At 45.0% G+C, this 21,059-nt stretch overlaps 1 protein-coding gene across 2 annotated transcripts in view; it reads left to right on the top strand.

Annotated features, from left to right (window-relative positions):
* LAMB3 (laminin subunit beta 3) overlaps window positions 1-21,059 on the top strand; it is a 111,932-nt gene that overhangs the window by 52,609 nt on the left and 38,264 nt on the right. For both annotated transcript variants that reach the window (XM_063955338.1, XM_063955337.1), the window contains 6 exons: window positions 7,097-7,290; window positions 9,986-10,106; window positions 11,879-12,067; window positions 12,221-12,376; window positions 14,920-15,116; window positions 19,759-19,855. In XM_063955338.1, the coding sequence (XP_063811408.1) occupies window positions 7,097-7,290; window positions 9,986-10,106; window positions 11,879-12,067; window positions 12,221-12,376; window positions 14,920-15,116; window positions 19,759-19,855 (954 nt within the window). The remainder of the gene's footprint in view (window positions 1-7,096; window positions 7,291-9,985; window positions 10,107-11,878; window positions 12,068-12,220; window positions 12,377-14,919; window positions 15,117-19,758; window positions 19,856-21,059) is intronic.

Genomic DNA, 21,059 nt, shown 5'->3' with positions numbered 1-21,059 from the left:
AGCCAGTGGAGAAGTTGTCCCATCAACCAATCAGCAGCTCTGTATAATTTTATAGTATGCAAATTATAGAGGTTGCAATGGGCAACTTCTCCACTGGCTTACTTCTCCGCTCTTATTACTGCTTAGTAAATGTCCCCCCAAGTTAGAATTCAGACAAGTGTCAGGAAAGATGGTCACACTAATACAGGACTCATGTCACCCCCCCCCCCCCCCCAAAAAAAAAAAATTGCTTTGGGCTAGATGCATCATCGCTTGGAGAGTGATAAAATGGTGAGTGAAAAAGTACCAGCCAATTGGGTCCTAACTGCCATGTCACATGCTGTGTTTGAAAAATGGCAGTTAGGATCTGATTGGCTGGCATTTTTTCACTCACCATTTTATCACTTTCCAAGCGATGATGCATCTGGCCCAGTATCTCTATTTGCCATTGAGATCATTGACTAAACTCTGCTCATTTTGATTATAACAAACACAACCTTCAAGCAACCAGTCTGCATACATACTTTATAATTAATTTAGACTGTTTCAGCATTTCATTGCTATATTGTTATATTGTTGTTATTATTATTATTATTATTATTATTATTATTAATAATAATAATAATAATAATAATAATAATAATTTTATTCTGACTAATGCAGTTACACATCCTGAATTCAATTTATATCTGACCCTACTCATAGGTCAATGGTCTAGGGGCAGGGCCGGCTCTAACATTAGGCAACTCTAGGCAGCTGCCCAGGGCGCCGGGATCTGAGGGGACGCCACAGAGTTTGTCCATCACATAAACATGGATCTCACTGGGAGAGACATGCTATTTGTACTCAGTGCAGTCAGGCAGCTGTGGAACTTATAAGTGACAGCCTCCATGCTTTCATCTTACTGGTTGAGGAGCAGGTAATTGGTGGTGGTGGTGGAGAAGCCGTTGGCTGAAGTTTTGCCTAGGGTGCACTGGCCCTGTCTAGGGGTCTGCACCTATCTGCTGTTCACTAACATGGTGGAAATGCATGCATGCACTATGTTCATATGTGCATGTGAGGAGAAGATGGGGTACATTTACTAAAGCTTCTAAAAATAAAAACTGGTGCTGTTGCCCTAGCAACCAGTCAGATTCTGTCTATCATTTTCTTTAAGAATCTGATCAGTTACCATGGGCAACATCACCACTTTTCATTTTTAGATGCTTTAGTAAATATACCCCGATGAGTGAAGACACAGAAGACAAAATAATCCTGTAGTACTTTTGTCCTACACTTCGTGGACATGAAAGAGTCCCTGAAAGTGCTTGTCTGAACAAGATGTAATTTAGCTGGGGCTTTGTCATAGTCAGCTGTATAAAATCATACGTCTACACTCGCATTCTGTGATGCACGGCACGTTTTACAGTAAATATGGTAGTAGAGTTTACCAAGTCTAAACAAATTTCTCTAACGTCCTAAGTGGATGCTGGGGACTCCGTCAGGACCATGGGGAATAGCGGCTCCGCAGGAGACAGGGCACAAAAATAAAGCTTTAGGATCAGGTGGTGTGTACTGGCTCCTCCCCCTATGACCCTCCTCCAAGCCTCAGTTAGGTTTTTGTGCCCGTCCGAGCAGGGTGCAATCTAGGTGGCTCTCCTAAAGAGCTGCTTAGAAAAAGTTTTTTAGGTTTTTTATTTTCAGTGAGTCCTGCTGGCAACAGGCTCACTGCATCGAGGGACTTAGGGGAGAGAATTTCAACTCACCTGCGTGCAGGATGGATTGGATTCATAGGCTACTGGACACCATTAGCTCCAGAGGGAGTCGGAACACAGGTCTCACCCTGGGGTTCGTCCCGGAGCCGCGCCGCCGACCCCCCTTACAGATGCTGAAGATTGAAGGTCCGGAAACAGGCGGCAGAAGGCTCTTCAGTCTTCATGAAGGTAGCGCACAGCACTGCAGCTGTGCGCCATTGTTGTCACACACTTCACACCAGACGGTCACGGAGGGTGCAGGGCGCTGCTGGGGGCGCCCTGGGCAGCAATATATAATACCTTTTATGGCAAAAGAATACATCACATATAGCCATTGAGGCTATATGTATGTATTTAACCCATGCCAAATGTCTAAAACTCCGGGAGAAAAGCCCGCCGGAATAGGGGGCGGGGCTTATTCTCCTCAGCACACAGCGCCATTTTCCTGCTCAGCTCCGCTGTGAGGAAGGCTCCCAGGACTCTCCCCTGCACTGCACTACAGAAACAGGGTAAAACAGAGAGGGGGGGGGGGCATATTTTGGCGATATTTTTATATATTTAAGCGCCTATAAGGAACAACACTTATATAGGGTTGTTCCCATATATATTATAGCGCTTGGGTGTGTGCTGGCAAACTCTCCCTCTGTCTCCCCAAAGGGCTAGTGGGGTCCTGTCTTCGATAAGAGCATTCCCTGTGTGTCTGCTGTGTGTCGGTACGTGTGTGTCGACATGTATGAGGACGATGTTGGCGTGGAGGCAGAGCAATTGCCGATAATGGTGATGTCACCCCCCAGGGAGTCGACACCGGAATGGATGGCTTTGTTTATGGAATTACGTGATAATGTCAGCACATTACAAAAATCAGTTGACGACATGAGACGGCCGGCAAACCAGTTAGTACCTGCCCAGGCGTCTCAGACACCGTCAGGGGCTGTAAAGCGCCCTTTACCTCAGTCGGTCGACACAGACCCAGACACAGACACTGAATCTAGTGTCGACGGTGATGAAACAAACGTATTTTCAAGTAGGGCCACACGTTATATGATCACGGCAATGAAGGAGGCTTTGCATATCTCTGATACTACAAGTACCACAAAAAGGGGTATTATGTGGGGGGTGAAAAAACTACCTGTAGTTTTTCCTGAATCAGAGGAATTAAATGATGTATGTGATGAAGCGTGGGTTAACCCAGATAGAAAAATGCTAATTTCAAAAAAGTTATTAGCATTATACCCTTTCCCGCCAGAGGTTAGGGCGCGCTGGGAAACACCTCCTAGGGTGGATAAGGCGCTCACACGCTTATCAAAACAAGTGGCGTTACTGTCTCCTGATACGGCCGCCCTCAAGGATCCAGCAGATAGGAGGCTGGAAACTACCTTAAAAAGTATATACACACATACTGGTGTTATACTGCGACCAGCCATCGCCTCAGCCTGGATGTGCAGTGCTGGGGTCGTCTGGTTGGATTCCCTGACTGAAAATATTGATACCCTGGATAGGGACAGTATTTTATTGACTATAGAGCAATTAAAGGATGCTTTCCTTTATATGCGAGATGCGCAGAGAGATATTTGCACTCTGGCATCGAGAGTAAATGCGATGTCCATATCTGCCAGAAGGAGTTTATGGACGCGACAGTGGTCAGGTGATGCGGATTCCAAACGACAAGGAATTATTTGGCGTCGGTCTATCGAATCTGGTGGCTACGGCAACTGCCGGAAAATCCACTTTTTTACCTCAGACCCCCTCCCAACAGAAAAAGACACCGTCTTTTCAGCCGCAGTCCTTTCGTTCCTATAAGAACAAGCGGACAAAAGGACAGTCATATCTGCCTCGGGGCAGAGGAAGGGGTAAGAGAGGGCAGCAAGCAGCCCCTACCCAGGAACAGAAGCCCTCCCAGGGTTCTGCAAAGCCCTCAGCATGACGCTGGGGCCTTACAAGCGGACTCAGGAACGGTGGGGGGTCGACTCAAGAATTTCAGCGCACAGTGGGCTTGCTCACAGGTGGACCCCTGGATTCTGCAGGTAGTATCTCAGGGTTACAGGTTGGAATTCGAGAAGTCTCCCCCTCGCCGGTTCCTAAAGTCTGCTTTGCCAACGTCTCCCTCAGACAGGGCGACGGTATTGAAAGCCATTCACAAGCTGTTTGCTCAGCAGGTGATAGTCAAGGTACCCCTCCTACAACAGGGAAAGGGGTATTACTCCACGCTATTTGTGGTACCGAAGCCGGACGGCTCGGTAAGACCTATTCTAAATCTCAAATCTTTGAACCTGTACATACAAAAATTCAAGTTCAAGATGGAGTCACTCAGAGCAGTGATAGCGAATCTGGAAGAAGGGGACTTTATGGTGTCCCTGGACATAAAGGACGCTTACCTGCATGTCCCAATTTGCCCTTCACATCAAGGGTACCTCAGGTTCGTGGTGCAAAACTGTCATTATCAGTTTCAGACGCTGCCGTTTGGATTGTCCACGGCACCTCGGGTCTTTACCAAGGTAATGGCCGAAATGATGATCCTTCTACGAAGAAGAGGCGTATTAATTATCCCTTACTTGGACGATCTCCTGATAAGGGCAAGATCCAGAGAACAGCTGGAAGACGGAGTAGCACTAACCCAACTAGTGCTGCAACAACACGGGTGGATTCTGAATTTTCCAAAATCTCAGTTGACCCCGACGACACGTCTGCTATTCCTGGGAATGATTCTGGACACGGTTCAGAAAAAGGTGTTTCTTCCGGAGGAGAAAGCCAGGGAGTTATCCGAACTTGTCAGGAACCTCCTAAAACCAGGGACAGTGTCTGTGCATCAATGCACAAGAGTCCTGGGAAAGATGGTGGCTTCTTACGAAGCGATTCCATTCGGCAGATTCCACGCACGAACTTTTCAGTGGGATCTGCTGGACAAATGGTCCGGATCGCATCTGCAGATGCATCAGCGGATAACCTTATCGCCACGGACAAGGTTGTCTCTTCTGTGGTGGTTGCAGAGTGCTCATCTGTTAGAGGGCCGCAGATTCGGCATACAGGACTGGGTCCTGGTGACCACGGATGCCAGTCTGAGAGGCTGGGGAGCGGTCACACAGGGAAGAAACTTCCAGGGAGTATGGTCAAGCCTGGAGATGTCTCTTCACATAAATATACTGGAGCTAAGAGCGATTTACAATGCTCTAAGTCTGGCAAAACCCCTGCTTCAGGGTCAGCCGGTGTTGATCCAGTCGGACAACATCACGGCAGTCGCCCACGTAAACAGACAGGGCGGCACAAGAAGCAGGACAGCAATGGCAGAAGCTGCAAGGATTCTTCGTTGGGCGGAAGATCATGTGATAGCACTGTCAGCAGTATTCATTCCGGGAGTGGACAACTGGGAAGCAGACTTCCTCAGCAGACACGATTTACACCCGGGAGAGTGGGGACTTCATCCAGAAGTCTTCCACATGATTGTGAACCGTTGGGAAAAACCAATGGTGGATATGATGGCGTCCCGCCTCAACAAAAAACTGGACAGTTATTGCGCCAGGTCAAGAGATCCTCAGGCAATAGCTGTGGACGCTCTGGTAACACCGTGGGTGTTCCAGTCAGTGTATGTGTTCCCTCCTCTGCCTCTCATACCAAAAGTACTGAGAATTATACGGCAAAAGGGAGTAAGAACGATACTAGTGGCTCCGGATTGGCCAAGAAGAACTTGGTACCCGGAACTTCAAGAGATGCTCACGGAGGATCCGTGGCCTCTACCTCTAAGACGGGACCTGCTTCAGCAGGGACCGTGTCTATTCCAAGACTTACCGCGGCTGCGTTTGACGGCATGGCGGTTGAACGCCGAATTCTAAAGGAAAAAGGCATTCCGGAAGAGGTCATTCCTACACTGGTAAAGGCCAGGAAGGAGGTGACTGCACAACATTATCACCGCATTTGGAGGAAATATGTTGCGTGGTGTGAGGCCAGGAAGGCCCCCACGGAGGAATTTCAACTGGGTCGATTCCTACATTTCCTGCAAACAGGATTGTCTATGGGCCTCAAATTGGGGTCCATTAAGGTTCAAATTTCGGCCCTGTCGATTTTCTTCCAGAAAGAATTGGCTTCAGTTCCTGAAGTCCAGACTTTTGTAAAAGGAGTACTACATATACAGCCCCCGGTTGTGCCCCCAGTGGCACCGTGGGATCTTAATGTAGTCTTGGATTTTCTAAAATCCCATTGGTTTGAGCCGCTCAAATCGGTGGAGCTGAAGTATCTCACATGGAAAGTAACCATGCTACTGGCCCTGGCTTCAGCCAGGAGAGTATCAGAATTGGCGGCTTTATCATATAAGAGCCCATATCTGATTTTCCATACGGACAGGGCAGAACTGCGGACGCGTCCTCATTTTCTGCCTAAGGTGGTGTCAGCGTTTCACCTGAACCAGCCTATTGTGGTGCCTGCGGCTACTAACGAGTTGGAGGATTCCAAGTTGTTGGACGTGGTCCGGGCATTGAAAATATATATTTCAAGAACGGCGGGAGTCAGAAAGTCTGACTCACTGCTTATATTGTATGCACCCAACAAGATGGGTGCTCCTGCTTCTAAGCAGACGATTGCTCGTTGGATTTGTAGCACAATTCAACTTGCACATTCTGTGGCAGGCTTGCCACAACCTAAATCTGTCAAGGCCCATTCCACAAGGAAAGTGGGCTCATCCTGGGCGGCTGCCCGGGGAGTCTCGGCATTACAACTCTGCCGAGCTGCTACTTGGTCAGGGACAAATACGTTTGCAAAATTCTACAAACTTGATACCCTGGCTGAGGAGGACCTTGAGTTCTCTCATTCGGTGCTGCAGAGTCATCCGCACTCTCCCGCCCGTTTGGGAGCTTTGGTATAATCCCCATGGTCCTGACGGAGTCCCCAGCATCCACTTAGGACGTTAGAGAAAATAAGAATTTACTTACCGATAATTCTATTTCTCGTAGTCCGTAGTGGATGCTGGGCGCCCATCCCAAGTGCGGATTGTCTGCAATACTTGTACATAGTTATTGTTACAAAAAAATCGGGTTGTTATTTGTTGTGAGCCGTCTGTTCAGAGGCTCCTACGTTTGTCATACTGTTAACTGGGTTCAGATCACAAGTTATACGGTGTGATTGGTGTGGCTGGTATGAGTCTTACCCGGGGTTCAATATCCTTCCTTATTGTGTACGCTCGTCCGGGCACAGTATCCTAACTGAGGCTTGGAGGAGGGTCATAGGGGGAGGAGCCAGTACACACCACCTGATCCTAAAGCTTTATTTTTGTGCCCTGTCTCCTGCGGAGCCGCTATTCCCCATGGTCCTGACGGAGTCCCCAGCATCCACTACGGACTACGAGAAATAGAATTATCGGTAAGTAAATTCTTATTATCTCCTTCACTTTTTTTCAGAGCTTGGAGAGCTCACCAACCTGAGAATTATTTTCACTCAGTTAACACGCCTACCACCCCAGAGATATCGAGAACCCAGCGCCTTCTATGCTATCAATGAGATGCAGGTTCATGGCAGTTGCTTCTGTTACGGCCATGCAGACCGATGTGTACCAGGCACTGAACCGGCAAGAGACCCATTTGGTGATATTCAGGTAAAATGAACATAACATTTCACACTTGGACACGTGAGAATTGGATAAAATAAAACCTATAACCCATAACATGAATTTATGATTACTTTTATTTGGTAACTGGACTAGAAGGGTGTAGTATGGTATGCCGGTGGCCGGGCTCCCGGCGACCAGTATACCGGCGCCGGGAGCCCGACCGCCGGCATACAGACAGTGTGGCGAGCGCAAATGAGCCCCTTGTGGGCTTGCTGCACTCGCCACGCTGCGGGCACGGTGGCATGATACGCGCGCCACGCTATTTATTCTCCCTCCAGGGGGGTCGTGGACCCCCACGAGGGAGAAAATCTGTCGGTATGCCGGCTGTCGGGATTCCGGCGCCGGTATACTGGGCGCCGGGATCCCGACAGTCGGCAACCTGAAGACCACCCAACTAGAAGATGTACAGAACTTGATTTGTTGCTGTTTGTTATTCTATGAGGGGAATTCAATTGTTTATTCGCGCCTGATCTTCTGTCTAAAGTAACTAAAAATCGCGGAGCGATATTCAATTGCTCCCACTTATCGCGCAGATCGGGTTTAGGCCTGCAAAGCACCTAAATATGACTAAAGTAATGGGCGCAAGTGTGAAAAGGTCAGTTTGGGTGCCGAAACGGGTCTCTTTACATGCATTTCAGCTTGACACTCCCGTGGGTAGAGAGCTGAAATGAACTTCTTGTGCCCATCTGCAGCAATGTTTGAATAGCTGCCGGTGGGCTCTCGTGGGTGTCGAGACCCGTGATAAGAATTGAATCCGCCCTATGAATCCATTTTCAAAAATGCACATAATATATTCCTGACACCAATAAAAGGGAAATATTCATATGATTTATTTAAACTTTTTCCAATTACAAATCAGTAAAACCTTAAGCTATATTTTATTATGCACAGCCAACAATATTTCATTGCATATTTAATATAATAAAAGCTGTTACACGATCTTCCTAAAAGTCTGGTAAAACAGTGCACCCAGGGACCCAATTATTGAAAAGTAGAGACCTATCAAAGTTTGGAGAGATAATTTGGAGAGAGATAAAGTACCAGCCAATCAGCTCCTGTCATTTTACAGACTATGTTTGAAAAAAATGACAGGAGCTGATTGGTTGATACTTTAGGTCTCTCCACGTTGTCTCTCTCCAAGCTTTGATACATCTCCCTCATAGTAAGAATTAAATAAGATGAGCTTAAGTACTCATGCTGGGGGCAAAAGCATTTTAAGAGAGGAGGAGGCCGTGTTCAGCCTCCTCCATTCAGGCCCCCTCCTCTCTGCCCGGAGCGCTGTAGAGTCTGAGCTCTAGAGGGCTCAGACTCTACTGCGCATGCGCAGATCTCTGGGGAAATGGCGCGACGGCCATTTTCCCTGAGATTTCTACTGCGCATGCCCAGAACTCCGTGAAAATGGCAGCTGAGCCATTTTCACTGTGTTCCAATTGCGCTGCGGATGCCGGCACTGGACTTCGGAGGGGTGAGTATATTAAAAATGGGTGCAGTGTGTGCGGTGGGGGCCCCCTCTGTACTCAGGGGCCCGTGTGCACCGCACACACTGCACCCATTCTAGAAACGCCAGTGGCTGGAGGACTTGCAGCTGTAGGATGTGCTCTCATAGTCTCTCCTGCTAAACAAACCTTGATTTTAACATATTAGGAGGAGCTAGATTTGGAGAGTTGTCCCTGCTGCCAGGTAAACCAGTTAAGACAAAAATTAAATTTTAAAGTAGCAACATTTTAGGAGAACAAATATCTAATGAAAATAAGCAGGTGATCCTAAAGTATGTGTACACCAGGCAGACAAATAGACAAAATGTGTGCAATTTAAATGCACTGTACATTCACATATTCTGTAATTCATAAAGAAGACTTACCTTCTGTTTAAAAAGGTTTGCAGCATTCTTCATAATAGCATTATTCCTGTCATTGTTTTTTCATGTCTACTGTATAGTTGCAGTTATTCTTAGTAGAAATATTAAGAACCAGTATTTTGATGCTAGATTATAATTATAATACTTGTTAGTCTGTATGGCTTAAAAATGAATGGGGATGATATACTTGCTGACGGCTGTCAGTATACCGACAGCGGTATACCTTCTGGCCACTGGCACTTCTATAATGGGTGCAGTGTGTCCAGGGGGGGCCCCCCACCGCACACACTGCACCCATTTTCTAAATACTCACCCCGCCGGAGTCCCGCGGCGACGTCCACGGCGGTATTAAAACTTAGTGAAAATGGCCCAGCGGCCACTTTCACGGAGTTCTGCGCATGCGCAGTACAGAAAGCTCACGGAAAATGGCTGCCGCACCATTTTCCCGGAGATCTGCGCTTGAGCAGTAGAGTCTGAGCGCTCTAGTGCTCAGACTCTCAGCACTGCTGGCAGAGAAGAGGGGGCCCGAACGGAGGCGGCTGCACTCAGGCCTCCTCCTCTCTTAAAGCGCCCCTGCTTCTGCCGGTATATTGGCAGTGAGTACCCTCGCGGGCTCTCTGTGCTCGCCATTCTTTGGGCCCGGTGGCGAGCTAGGCTTTACAGGCGGGTGTCAGCATTCTGACCAACGGTAATATGTCAGCTGTAGGGATTTCGGCATCGGGTTCCTGAACACCAGGATCCCGACAGCCAGCATTATAACTGCATCCCACTTCAAAATGATTATAATAAATCACTTATAATGTATGTGTTTTATTACTTTAGGTACACGATACATGTGTGTGCCAACACAATACTGCTGGAGCAAACTGTGAGCGCTGTGCTGACCAGTACAATGATCTGCCCTGGAGGCCGGCACATGAAAACAGCCCCAATGAGTGCAGACGTAGGTGTCCGACAGACGTGTTTCTTTCCTTTGCTTTCCTTCTACGGCCAGCACCTGGACTAGCAAAGTATTCATGTAACAATTATTGGCAGCTTAAGGTGTAGGGCGCTATTTATCAAAAAGCAAAAAGCCCTATTTGACTGGCAGAAACAGGAGTTAGACTTTTATGCTCGTCCATACTCCATTATACTTTAAAATGTATTTTACATTTTACTCTATGCACAGTGTACTCTAAATTTAAGAAATCTCCCTAACAAAATGGTTACTGTGGACATATTTCTTTAAGGGAAATTATGTCGCTTTATTTACAAGCTGAAATGAGATTCATTTTAGGTAGAGATGTGTGTGGACTCCCGTGTTTTGGTTTTGGCAGATTTAAAATTCAAATTCCAAACTGTGGGAACTGGGACTCCTCGGGGGATCCGGACTGGGTTTTGGTTTGGTTCAGATTCACAAAATTCTGGTGGATTCGCATTTCTAGAGAACCGTCCTGCACATCTCAAATTTTAGGTTCTAACGTGTTCTAATTACTGTATCTCTTAATCAGTTGTTACATTTTGTGTGGTAGAATATAAGTGTCTATTGACCTTTAAAGATTTAACACTGTCACTTTAATCTTAAAATAGACGTAGAGGCATGGGGCCAAATGTAATAGAGTGAGAGTTTCAGAGAGTGAGAAATTTGGTAAGGTTTTTCAGTTTTTGTTAAAGTGGCAATCATTTACACTGCAATACCAGGTTGATCTAGCTGTTTAAATGATTGCCACTTAAAAAAAACTGCAAAACCTTACCAAATCTCTCACTTTTTGAAACTCTCACTCTATTACATTTGGCCCATGGTAACTATTTGAAGTCAATGATTTAATACCATCTTGTGGACATTTAGGTGAACTACAAATAGTATGGTGCTGGATTTCTCCACCTTTGCTTTACATGTGTTAATAATAATACAAAATTTTTACCAAGTTCTCCCAAGTGAGTTTATTTATACTAAGTAGCCCGTAATGTGTGTAAAAGTGTTCACAGTACTCCCCAATCTGATTACATTTATACTATACCACTATTCAAGAATTTAAAAGTCCTCTTCTTATTTTTTTTTCAACAGGTTTTTGATATACTACTTTGTTTTATGTTATTTTGTGGTACATTAAGCAGGCTAAACTATATATTGATTGGATCTTAACTACCCTATTAGATTACACATTCCACTGGCTGAGAACTATAATGAACTAGAACTGTGACTGTACAGATAATAAAATCTATGACATCGCATTATGGGGGTCATTCAGAGTTGATCGTAGCTGTGCTAAATTTAGCACAGCTACGATCATCTTCCCTGACATGCGGGGGACGCCCAGCACAGGGCTAGTCCACCCCACATGCGGCGATGTATTTCTGGAGTAACTCCCGGCCAGGGCAGCTCCTGCGCAGCCGCTGCGGTCACCCTCCCCCAACGGTCCGGCCACGCCTGCGTTGGCCGGACTGCGCCCCCTAAACACCGGCTTAACACTGCTGTCCAGCCCCCCCTCGCCCAGTGACCGCCTCTGTCTCAGAGGCGATCGCTAAGCAATGACGACTGCCATGTGCCGGCGCATGCGCAGTTCCGACCCGATCGCTGCGCTGTGACAAACTGCAGCAAGCGATCGGGTCGGAATGACCCTCTATGGCAATAGGTGTGGGATGATCCACTATGTGGTTCTGTGTTAATTTTACTCTTTGAATAATTAGCTCTTTCTCTTTACTCTTTAATAATCAGCTCTTTCTCCATCTCAGGTTGTAACTGTAACAATCACTCTGACAAATGCCACTTTGATACTGCCGTATATGAAGCCAGTGGCAGAGTGAGTGGAGGTGTGTGTGAGGATTGCGCTGACGGCACAGCGGGGAAGAACTGCGAAAACTGCAGACCGGACTACTACAGGAATCCAAATAGAGACATTGATCACCGGGATGCCTGTATATGTGAGTTCCTTGTTCTAGACTATAATCACTTCTACCACTTCTGTAGCTCTGTCTCCACATTTGTGGCACTACATGCACTAAATATAGCAGATTTCTATGTTTCTTTTTATCTCCTATATTTCATGTTTATGTTTAATTTTTCGTTTATTTTAGCCTGTGATTGTGATCCAGAGGGAAGTGTAGATAGCGGAAGCTGTGACCCTAGGAATGGGAGATGCATTTGCAAGGAAAATGTTGGTGGAGAGCGCTGTGACCAGTGCAAGCCAGGATATTACCTACTGAGTGCTGACAACCCACAAGGCTGTACCAGTAAGTGACAGGGAGAAGTCTTGCAGTACTACATAGACTTATTAGCCCTATTCTTTATTTCTTTTCTGGACTCTAACCTTTCTTTCTGGGAAGGGGGATTGTTAGAAATGATTTAAAGTCAATTTTGGGTCGACACACATATAGCTGACACAAGGTTTTTTTTTTATCAACTTTTCCATTATTTACCATCCTCATGGACTATAATTGGGAATAGCCACCTTGCCCAAAGGGTGGCGGGCGAAGCAGTACACTAATTGGGGTCACATGTGCTTTAACACAGAAAATGACACCCATTTTCAATTTTCATATCAACCTTTTGACTGTGTCAACCTTTCCAAGTGTCTACTTTATAAATGCGATCTACTGACCCTGTTGAGCTATTGCATGTCAACCATATGGGGTCGACTTATTGACTGTTGGCGTATTTATGTTCGACCTAATGAAAGTTATTCCTGTGTTTTTGCTCAGAATTAGCCGCAGTATTTCCCACTTTCCAATTGCATTTCTGTGGATTACTTGTGAATAAAAGCATTCCAAAACAAAAAGGAACATGTCACAAAGATAGTTCCAGTGTCCCGTCACATAGTTTAATAAATAAATGTGAACAAAGGGGGTGATCGTGAAGTTGTAGTTGGTTTGTCTGTGTGTTTAGCGGGATCCGGACTGAAAGTCGACAGTAACTAGGTCGACAATGTCTAGGTCGACCACTATTGGTCGACAGTAACTACGTCGACAGGGTGTCTAGGTCGACAGGGCCTTTAGGTCGACATGTTCTAGGTCGACAGGTCAAAAGGTCGACATGAGTTTTTCACAATTTTTTTCTTTTTTTTAACCTTTTCATACTTAACGATCCACGTGGACTACGATTGGAACGGTAATCTGTGCCGAGCGAAGCGGTAGCGGAGCGAAGGCACCATTCCCGAAGCATGGCGAGCGAAGCGAGCCATGAGAGGGGACGCGGTGCACTAATTGGGGTTCCCGGTCACTCTACAAAGAAAACGACACCAAAATAACATGAAAAACTCATGTTGACCTTTTGACCTGTCGACCTAGAACATGTCGACCTAAAGACCCTGTCGACCTAGTTACTGTCGACCAATAGTGGTCGACCTAGACATTGTCGACCTAGTTACTGACGACTTTCAATACCACTCCCGTTTAAGCATACTTACTGATTCTTGCACAGTAGCAGCAATCATGCTACTTTACAGTAGACACACTTGTGCCAACCCCCCCCCCCCCCTCCCCCCACACACCTCCCACCCATCCCATAATAGTACAACATAATAGAAATAAATCTGCAACCTAAGCAACTGTGGGAAATCAACACAGTACTACTTCTAACATTCACTGCAGATCAGCTCTATTCATTGTACACTATTGGGTCATAGTAATGGAGTCTGGATCAAAGGGGCACCCAAAAATGCTTTATTATTTAAAAGTTAAAAAATAAACACTTGCATCAACTTTATGATATAAATATTGGGCCTTATATTGATTTTAATAGTTTTTTTTTTTTATACATTGGAAAACTATGTTGATATTTAGTCATACACAAGCCTACTTCCTACACCAAACCTAAAGGGGGGAACTCACGGAGCGATCGCTGCTTAAAATCTAAGCACTCTGACTAGATTGCTTAGATTTTAAGCATGATCGCTCCGTGTGTAGCCCTCACATCGCTATCGCTGGTGCTAGATTGGCCTGCATGCAGGCCAATCTAGCAGGTCGCTCACTTCACCCGCTGGGTGAAATGAGTGCCCCCCCCCTGTCTCCCCCTGCACGCTCAGCACATATTGCGCTGTAATGAGCGGCGGGAGAGATGTGTGCTGAGCGGTTCGCTCAGCACACATCTCTCCCACATCAGCCAGTGAGTACTGGCCTTAACAATAAACCTCTTGCTCATTAAATTCTAAATATGATAAAGCACTGAACTAAACTAAAGGGGGTTACACACAGTGAGATCCGTGCTTAAATTCTAAGCAATTTGACTAGACTGATTAGAAATTAAGCACGGATCTCTCCGTGTGTATGCCCCATAGCGATAGCGATGTGCGGCCCCGTGCGTCGCTATCAATGACTCTAGATTTGACCTGCAAGCATGCACAATCTAGTAGATCGCTCACTTCACCGCTCTGTGAAGTGAGCGCCCCCCCTTCCCCTCGCTCAGCATATATCGCGCTGTCTGCTGAGCTGGGGGAGAGATGTGTGCTGAGTGGTCTGTGCTAGATTGCTCAGCACACTTCTCCCCCATGTGTACGGGGCTTAAGGGGGTCTATTTAGTAATATGAAAATCACATTGTGATAAAAAAAATAGTCTACTATTGCATATGTAATCTCGCCATATTTAAATTAAAATGTCTTCCGGCGATTAGGACTAGTGGATGCAAAATACACGGCATTTAAATATAAAGTTATCTTCAACATCGCCTACTTCAGCTGAGAAGCTGGAGAAATGCAAATATTGAGTTTACTAAATAGACCCTTATTTCTACAAATATTAGTCTGGCCCTATATGAAACATATTTTACATTCTGTTTTAGAGTGTGACTGTAACCCACAAGGAACGGAAAGAGACCAGCCATGTAACAGTGAAACAGGACAGTGTCAGTGTCTCCCAAATGTCACAGGTCAGCGATGTGACCAGTGCACCTCCCACCATTGGAACATTGCCAGTGGGAGGGGCTGTCAGATGTGTGGGTGTCATCCCAGGAATTCTTACAGTCTCCAGTGTAATCAGGTGAGAGGTGACATGAAATAATGTCTATAAGTAACGTGCAAATAATTCATCATATATATAATAATGCATGCCTCTACGCCAATATATAAGGATATTATAAGTCACCAATGAATTGCATGACTGTATGAAAACCTGAGATGTTTGATACAGCTGACTTAATTCCATGGCAGCCTCTATATCCTTTTATTTCACATTACATGGGTGCATTATTCCGCATCATATGAATATTAGTTTATGGCAAAGAAAAGTAGAGTTATGTGCGGATCCCCGTTGATTGGATTTTGTATTGATTTTGCCTCTAAAACCATTTTTATGTTTGGCTTTGCCCAAAATTTGTTATTTATTTGGTTTTGGTATTGGTTATGATTTCATTCAAAATATTCAAAACAGTTAATATTAGGTAATGTGTAGGTTTTTAAGTTCTTATATTACTATTTGTATCACTAGTGTACATTTACAGTTGTTTATAGTAAATTTTATATATGAACCTCAAAACTTGCAATATTTAAATTTTCCAACAATATTTTCCAAAGACTGAACGAGGCTGGTTATCTAACTTAGGGGGTCATTCTGAGTTGATCGCTCGCTAGCAACTTTTTGCAGCGCTGCGATCAGATAGTCGCCGCCTATGGGGGAGTGTTTTTTCGCTTTGCAAGTGTGCGAATGCTTTTGCAGCCGACAGCACAAAAAAGTTTTTTACAGTTTCTGAGTAGCTCTGGACTTACTCAGCCGCTGCGATCACTTCAGTCTTTTTGGTCCCAGAATTGACGTCAGACACCCGCCCTGCAAACGCCTGGACACGCCTGCGTTTTTCCAAACACTCCCAGAAAATGGTCAGTTGCCACCCATAAACGCCCTCTTTCTGTCAATCACCTTGCGATCGGTTGTGCGAATGGATTCTTCAATAAATCCATTGCCCAGCACCGATCCTCTTTGTTCCCGTACGATGCGCCTGCACATTGCGGTGCATATTTGGTGCATTCTGCTGAGTTTTAACCTGATCGCAGCGCTGCAAAAAGTTGCTAGCGAGCGATCAACTAGGAATGACCCCCTTAGTGATAGAGCAGCGGCACAAACACACATCAGTTCAATATAAGATACAGTACAACCTACAGTATAAAATACTTTAGAAATAAATAGGTTAGCTCTTTTTGTGCAACTGTCAGAGAAATTAAATGCTGGCAGATCTAGAGGCCAGTTCCTTTTAAGTAAATACTGATGATATGGAAAGGGCTGTCTTCGATAAGAACTGGAGGATTACCCACTTAAATTCTTCTCCTTTAGTTTTTGATTAAGTGTAGAGTCTGTCATTAGCAGTTTGTAAATGTGACTTTCCCACCACAGTGGAGCTTCACCACAAACAACCGATTACAAAAATCATACACAAGGTGATATTTGACAAGACCAGATCACATTTGGAGTCGGACTCAGGAGAAATATGGTCTTACCCAGTTTGGTAACCCCATGATTGTGTAAATGCTAAAGCTAATATATACTACAGAGCTTTAGTTTTATACAAATAAAAAACATCCTAAAGTAAATTTAGATGGTGAGGACAAGTGGAAAATAACAAAAAGTAGAAATTAATACTCCCAAAAAAGACAGACTGATAAAGAGTGGGATGTACTACGCAGAGCCGTCACTAGACATTTTGGTTCTATGTGAAAGAGTTTTGGTGCCCCACCTCCCCCTATAATGGAAACGGGTATAGTGCTCGCCAAAGGAACTTGTCAAAAATAAAGGGGCGTGATTTTGTGTGGGAACGGTGTAACCATAGAATATTACTAATTCACATTAAACGGCACAGTAGTATCCATTATTCCCATTATACCACACAGTAGTTTCCGGTATTCAGCACAGTAGTACCTCTCGTACACGTTATGCAACACATTAGTACCCGCTATACACATTACTTCACACAGTAGAGTCGCTTATACACTTTACACCGCACAGTAGCACCAGCAGTACCGAGAAATGCTCAAAGGCCAGCTCTCCCGATAAGAGCTGTCCTTAGAGATAGAAAGACTTACGGGTTTAGGACCTAGGATTCCTTCTGCGCATGCGCAATGTGACGCAGTGGCTGCCGGGAATGCTGGGAGAGATCTGATCTAAAGATGGCATTACCCACCAGGTCCAAGCTCCAGAATGTATTACAAGGCCATCTTAACATATAAGCACACTGGGAAGCTGCCCAGGGCCCCACAATTCTAAGGGCCTTCGAGCAGGGGTGAGTGGTTGTCATACAATCTGCAGTGACAGTGAATGGCTGTCAGCATACTTATTGGTGGGTGACTGGAGCTATCCACCAATCAACATGCTGATAGCCATTCACTGTATGCAAGCATGTGGAGAGACAGCACTGGACTGTACGATGGGCATGCCATATGTCAAGCGGCTTGAAGAACTTGTTCCCGGAGGGACTTCCGGTGGTGGAGAAGAAGTAATGGCTGAGTTCAGGAACAAAGGAGGCCTGATATAGGTCTTTCTTATGCAGGAATTAGAGAGGTACTGCGGTACACTGGATTCAGTAATAGGGACTGTAGAATTCCGAAGACTAGATACTTGGCGACAATGGTTAAAGAACACTGAAAACTGGATATCTGGTAACTGAAGCTGAAGTACGCGGAAAACTGAATATCTGATAACTGTGTCTGAAGAACACTGAAGACTGGATAACTGGTAGCTGTAGCTGGAGAACGCTGAAGACTGAATATCCGGTAACTGTGGCTGATGCTGGAATGCACTTAAGACAAGCTGAAAGTCCACTTGGAACCGGTCTGCCACTTGAGATTCCTGAAAGGGGCTGAAACGGTAACTTAGGAACCGGGCTGGAACCGGTAACTTGGGAAGTGGACTGTAACCGAAATGCTTGAGAACTGGGATGGAAGCGGTAACTTGGGAACCGGTCTGCCACTTGAGATTCCTGAATCGGGCTGAACCGGTGCACTTCAGATCTGGGCTGGAACCGGTGTGCTTCTGAACTGGGCTGGAACCTGTGTGTGCTTGAGAACCAAGCTGGAATCGGTCTGCTCCAGAACTGGGTTGGAACCGTTGTGCTCGAGAACTGGACTGGAATCAGTAACTTGGGAACTGGGCTGGAACTGGTATGCTTGAGAGTCGGGGCGGGCTGGAGTTGTTGAGAGTACCAGTGGGTTTAAAGGAGTAACCATGCTGGGCCTTGCTCCCATTGGTCGCGTGTATCACTTGTCCAGAAGGAGTGACGTCATTGGATGTTCCATGCAGCTGACGCTCGTGGAAGATGGCGGCTCCCATGACCGGCGCTGGCGGTAATCCACACCATGCGGATGCAAGCCAGCTGCAGCCTCTGTCACTGCGGCTGCGGACATCCCTGCACCAACTTGGAACCAGGACATCCCACAGAGAGGTTAACGCGCCGGCCGCTGCTGACACTTTGTGACAGCATTATTTTTTTTATTGGTTTCTGTGAATGGGTGTGTAGAGGCCCCAGTGCATTGCTTTGCCCGAGGTCTACAATGCTGTTAAAACTGTCCTGACATTCCGGAACTTGGTGCATATGGAATGCGGACATATTTGCCCACATTTTCTCTTTAGTGCATCCCGCCCAAATGTCTTAACACAATAGTCACCTTCTGGATGTGAATTTAACAGGAAGCTCTAATACCAGTTGACTTGTACCCAACTGGCCATCAGAAACAAAAACCATCTTCTTTCTGAACATCGGGTATACATACATCATTGAATTACATCATGTGTTTGACAGCTGATTGGTTGGTACTTTATCTCGCTCCACTTTATCTCTCTCCAAGCTTTGATAAATGTCCCCCATTGTATAAATAAATGTGAATTATATGGATACCAGGTGACCTAACATAGTGAATGCTATAATTATCTTTCTTAACTAATAAATCAGGTGCAGATGTAGGATAGACACGAGGCAAGGGCATAAAGTCGCAACCAAATACGCAAGGAGGGTCGCGACTGAGTGTGACTCAGAATAAAGTCCAGTGAATAGGGAGTATCCCGTCCCACTCCCATTCCAATTAGGGCTGCTTCATGGAATTTCCCGGAATGGTTTTCTATCCCAATCTACCCCTTCTGACATTATAAGGGTCTGTAGTTTTCTAGCTCTTGTAATCATACAATTTTGTCCCCCTCTCAGGGATAAACACAAATAAAACATAATACTATTCACCACCCTACTGCAGAGCTCTCTAGTGTACATAGTGTTCCATAGTGTACACCTTCTGTGAATTACAGCCAGATAGTAAGATTAGAACAGAAATAGTCCTCTGTCCATCAGAGCTCAGGATCTGAAAAATACAATTAAGGCAAAACAGAGGTCAAAGAGGTCAGCCTCTTGTACAACACGTTACCGCAGGCTGCCTGTTGTGAAACACTATTGATCTACAGCACCTAACTTGAATACAAATAATATGGGGCAAATAAATAATAGTAGCTTTTTACATATATGAAAACAGTACATGGTTCTGTGGCACGAACTAGAATTTATTGATTTCACCATACCAAGTATATCTTTAGCTCATAAATAAAATAGTGTTTTGAATCATAGTAGAACTGCTCTATAATGCACAGATGTTTATTATAAGACATCTGACATCTGCAGCTAATTGCTTACAAAGATTTATTCTGCCCTGTTTAGGTCACTGGCCAGTGTCTGTGCAGGAATGGCTTTGGAGGCCTGCTGTGTACTGAGTGCCCAGACAAGATGTATGGAAACCTACAGTCTGGATGCAGAGGTTTGTGTTGGATGTTCATCATTTGTATGATGTCATGCATTACGACCATGTTTTTTCAGTAGCACGGTGTTTCCCAACCTCGGTCCGTACACTTAGGGGTTAATTTACTAAGATGGGAGTACTATTTAAGATGGGATGTTGCCCCTAGCAACCAATCAGATTCGAGGTGTTATCTTCTAAAAGGTGCTAGTTAAATATTAGAAGTAGAATTTGATTGGCTGCTATGGGCAACATTCCATCTTAAATAGAACTCCCATTTTAGTAAATTTACCCCTAACACTCCAGGTTTTAAGGACATCCATGCTTGAGCACAGATGGTTAAATCAAAATAACTGAGGTACTAATTTAGTCACCTGTGCTCACGTTAAAACCTGGACCGTTAGTCTGCCTTGAAGATCGAAGTTAAGAAGCACTGCAGTGACGGATGAAAAAAAACCCAGTACTGATCTTTATTAATATGTAGACATTCAGTGTCAGGATTACTCTTACATTTTTGCAAATGCTCTATGAGAAATGACAACTTTAGCAGTCATTGATCACACTTGCATATAATTATTTTATGTATGACAAATTATGTCTTTAAACAGAAGATAAATATACATACGTCCCAACATGTGGGAGATGGGAAGAGGGACTTTGACTTTGGTGCACACATGACAAAGGTGCCGTACAAGGTGCCCTGCTGCGTGTCACATTGTGGGAGTGGCCTCTGGATTCCATGCCACCCCCCTCATAACAGAACTAAGAAAACTCAAGGGCTCTTGTGCACTGAGCATTCTTATCCGTTATAGAAATGCCACTAGAGGAATATAAAGTGGTTAACAAGACAAAGTATAATGGAGAAACCTGAAAAACTTCTGCATGACACATTCAGCAAATTATCTTATTGAATCACATAGCATTTCTATTTCAAGTGCATATTTTAATCCTCCCCAAATTGTACAGTAAGTAGAAGAATGATGTAATGGGTATCAGTCACTATGGCATATTTATGAACCTTGAAAAATGCTTAATTTTTTGCGTCAATGCAACAACTAATTCGCCAAGCACAGTCTATCCCTGAAAACCAATTTGTCGTAATTTGCTCATTTGTCTATCAATTTGAAAATGGAAGAGTCTGAGCATCATTTTTACTGTGCTTTTGCTCTCTCATAAACTAGTCAGTACAACAGCACCTGCTACAAAAAGCAGTGTAAATTTTACC

The sequence above is a fragment of the Pseudophryne corroboree genome, chromosome 2, assembly GCF_028390025.1.
Source record: "Pseudophryne corroboree isolate aPseCor3 chromosome 2, aPseCor3.hap2, whole genome shotgun sequence".
In the NCBI taxonomy this organism is placed as follows: Eukaryota; Metazoa; Chordata; class Amphibia; order Anura; family Myobatrachidae; genus Pseudophryne; species Pseudophryne corroboree.
The sequence above is the reverse complement of the archived record's forward strand: the minus strand, read 5'-3'. Positions and strand labels throughout refer to the sequence as shown.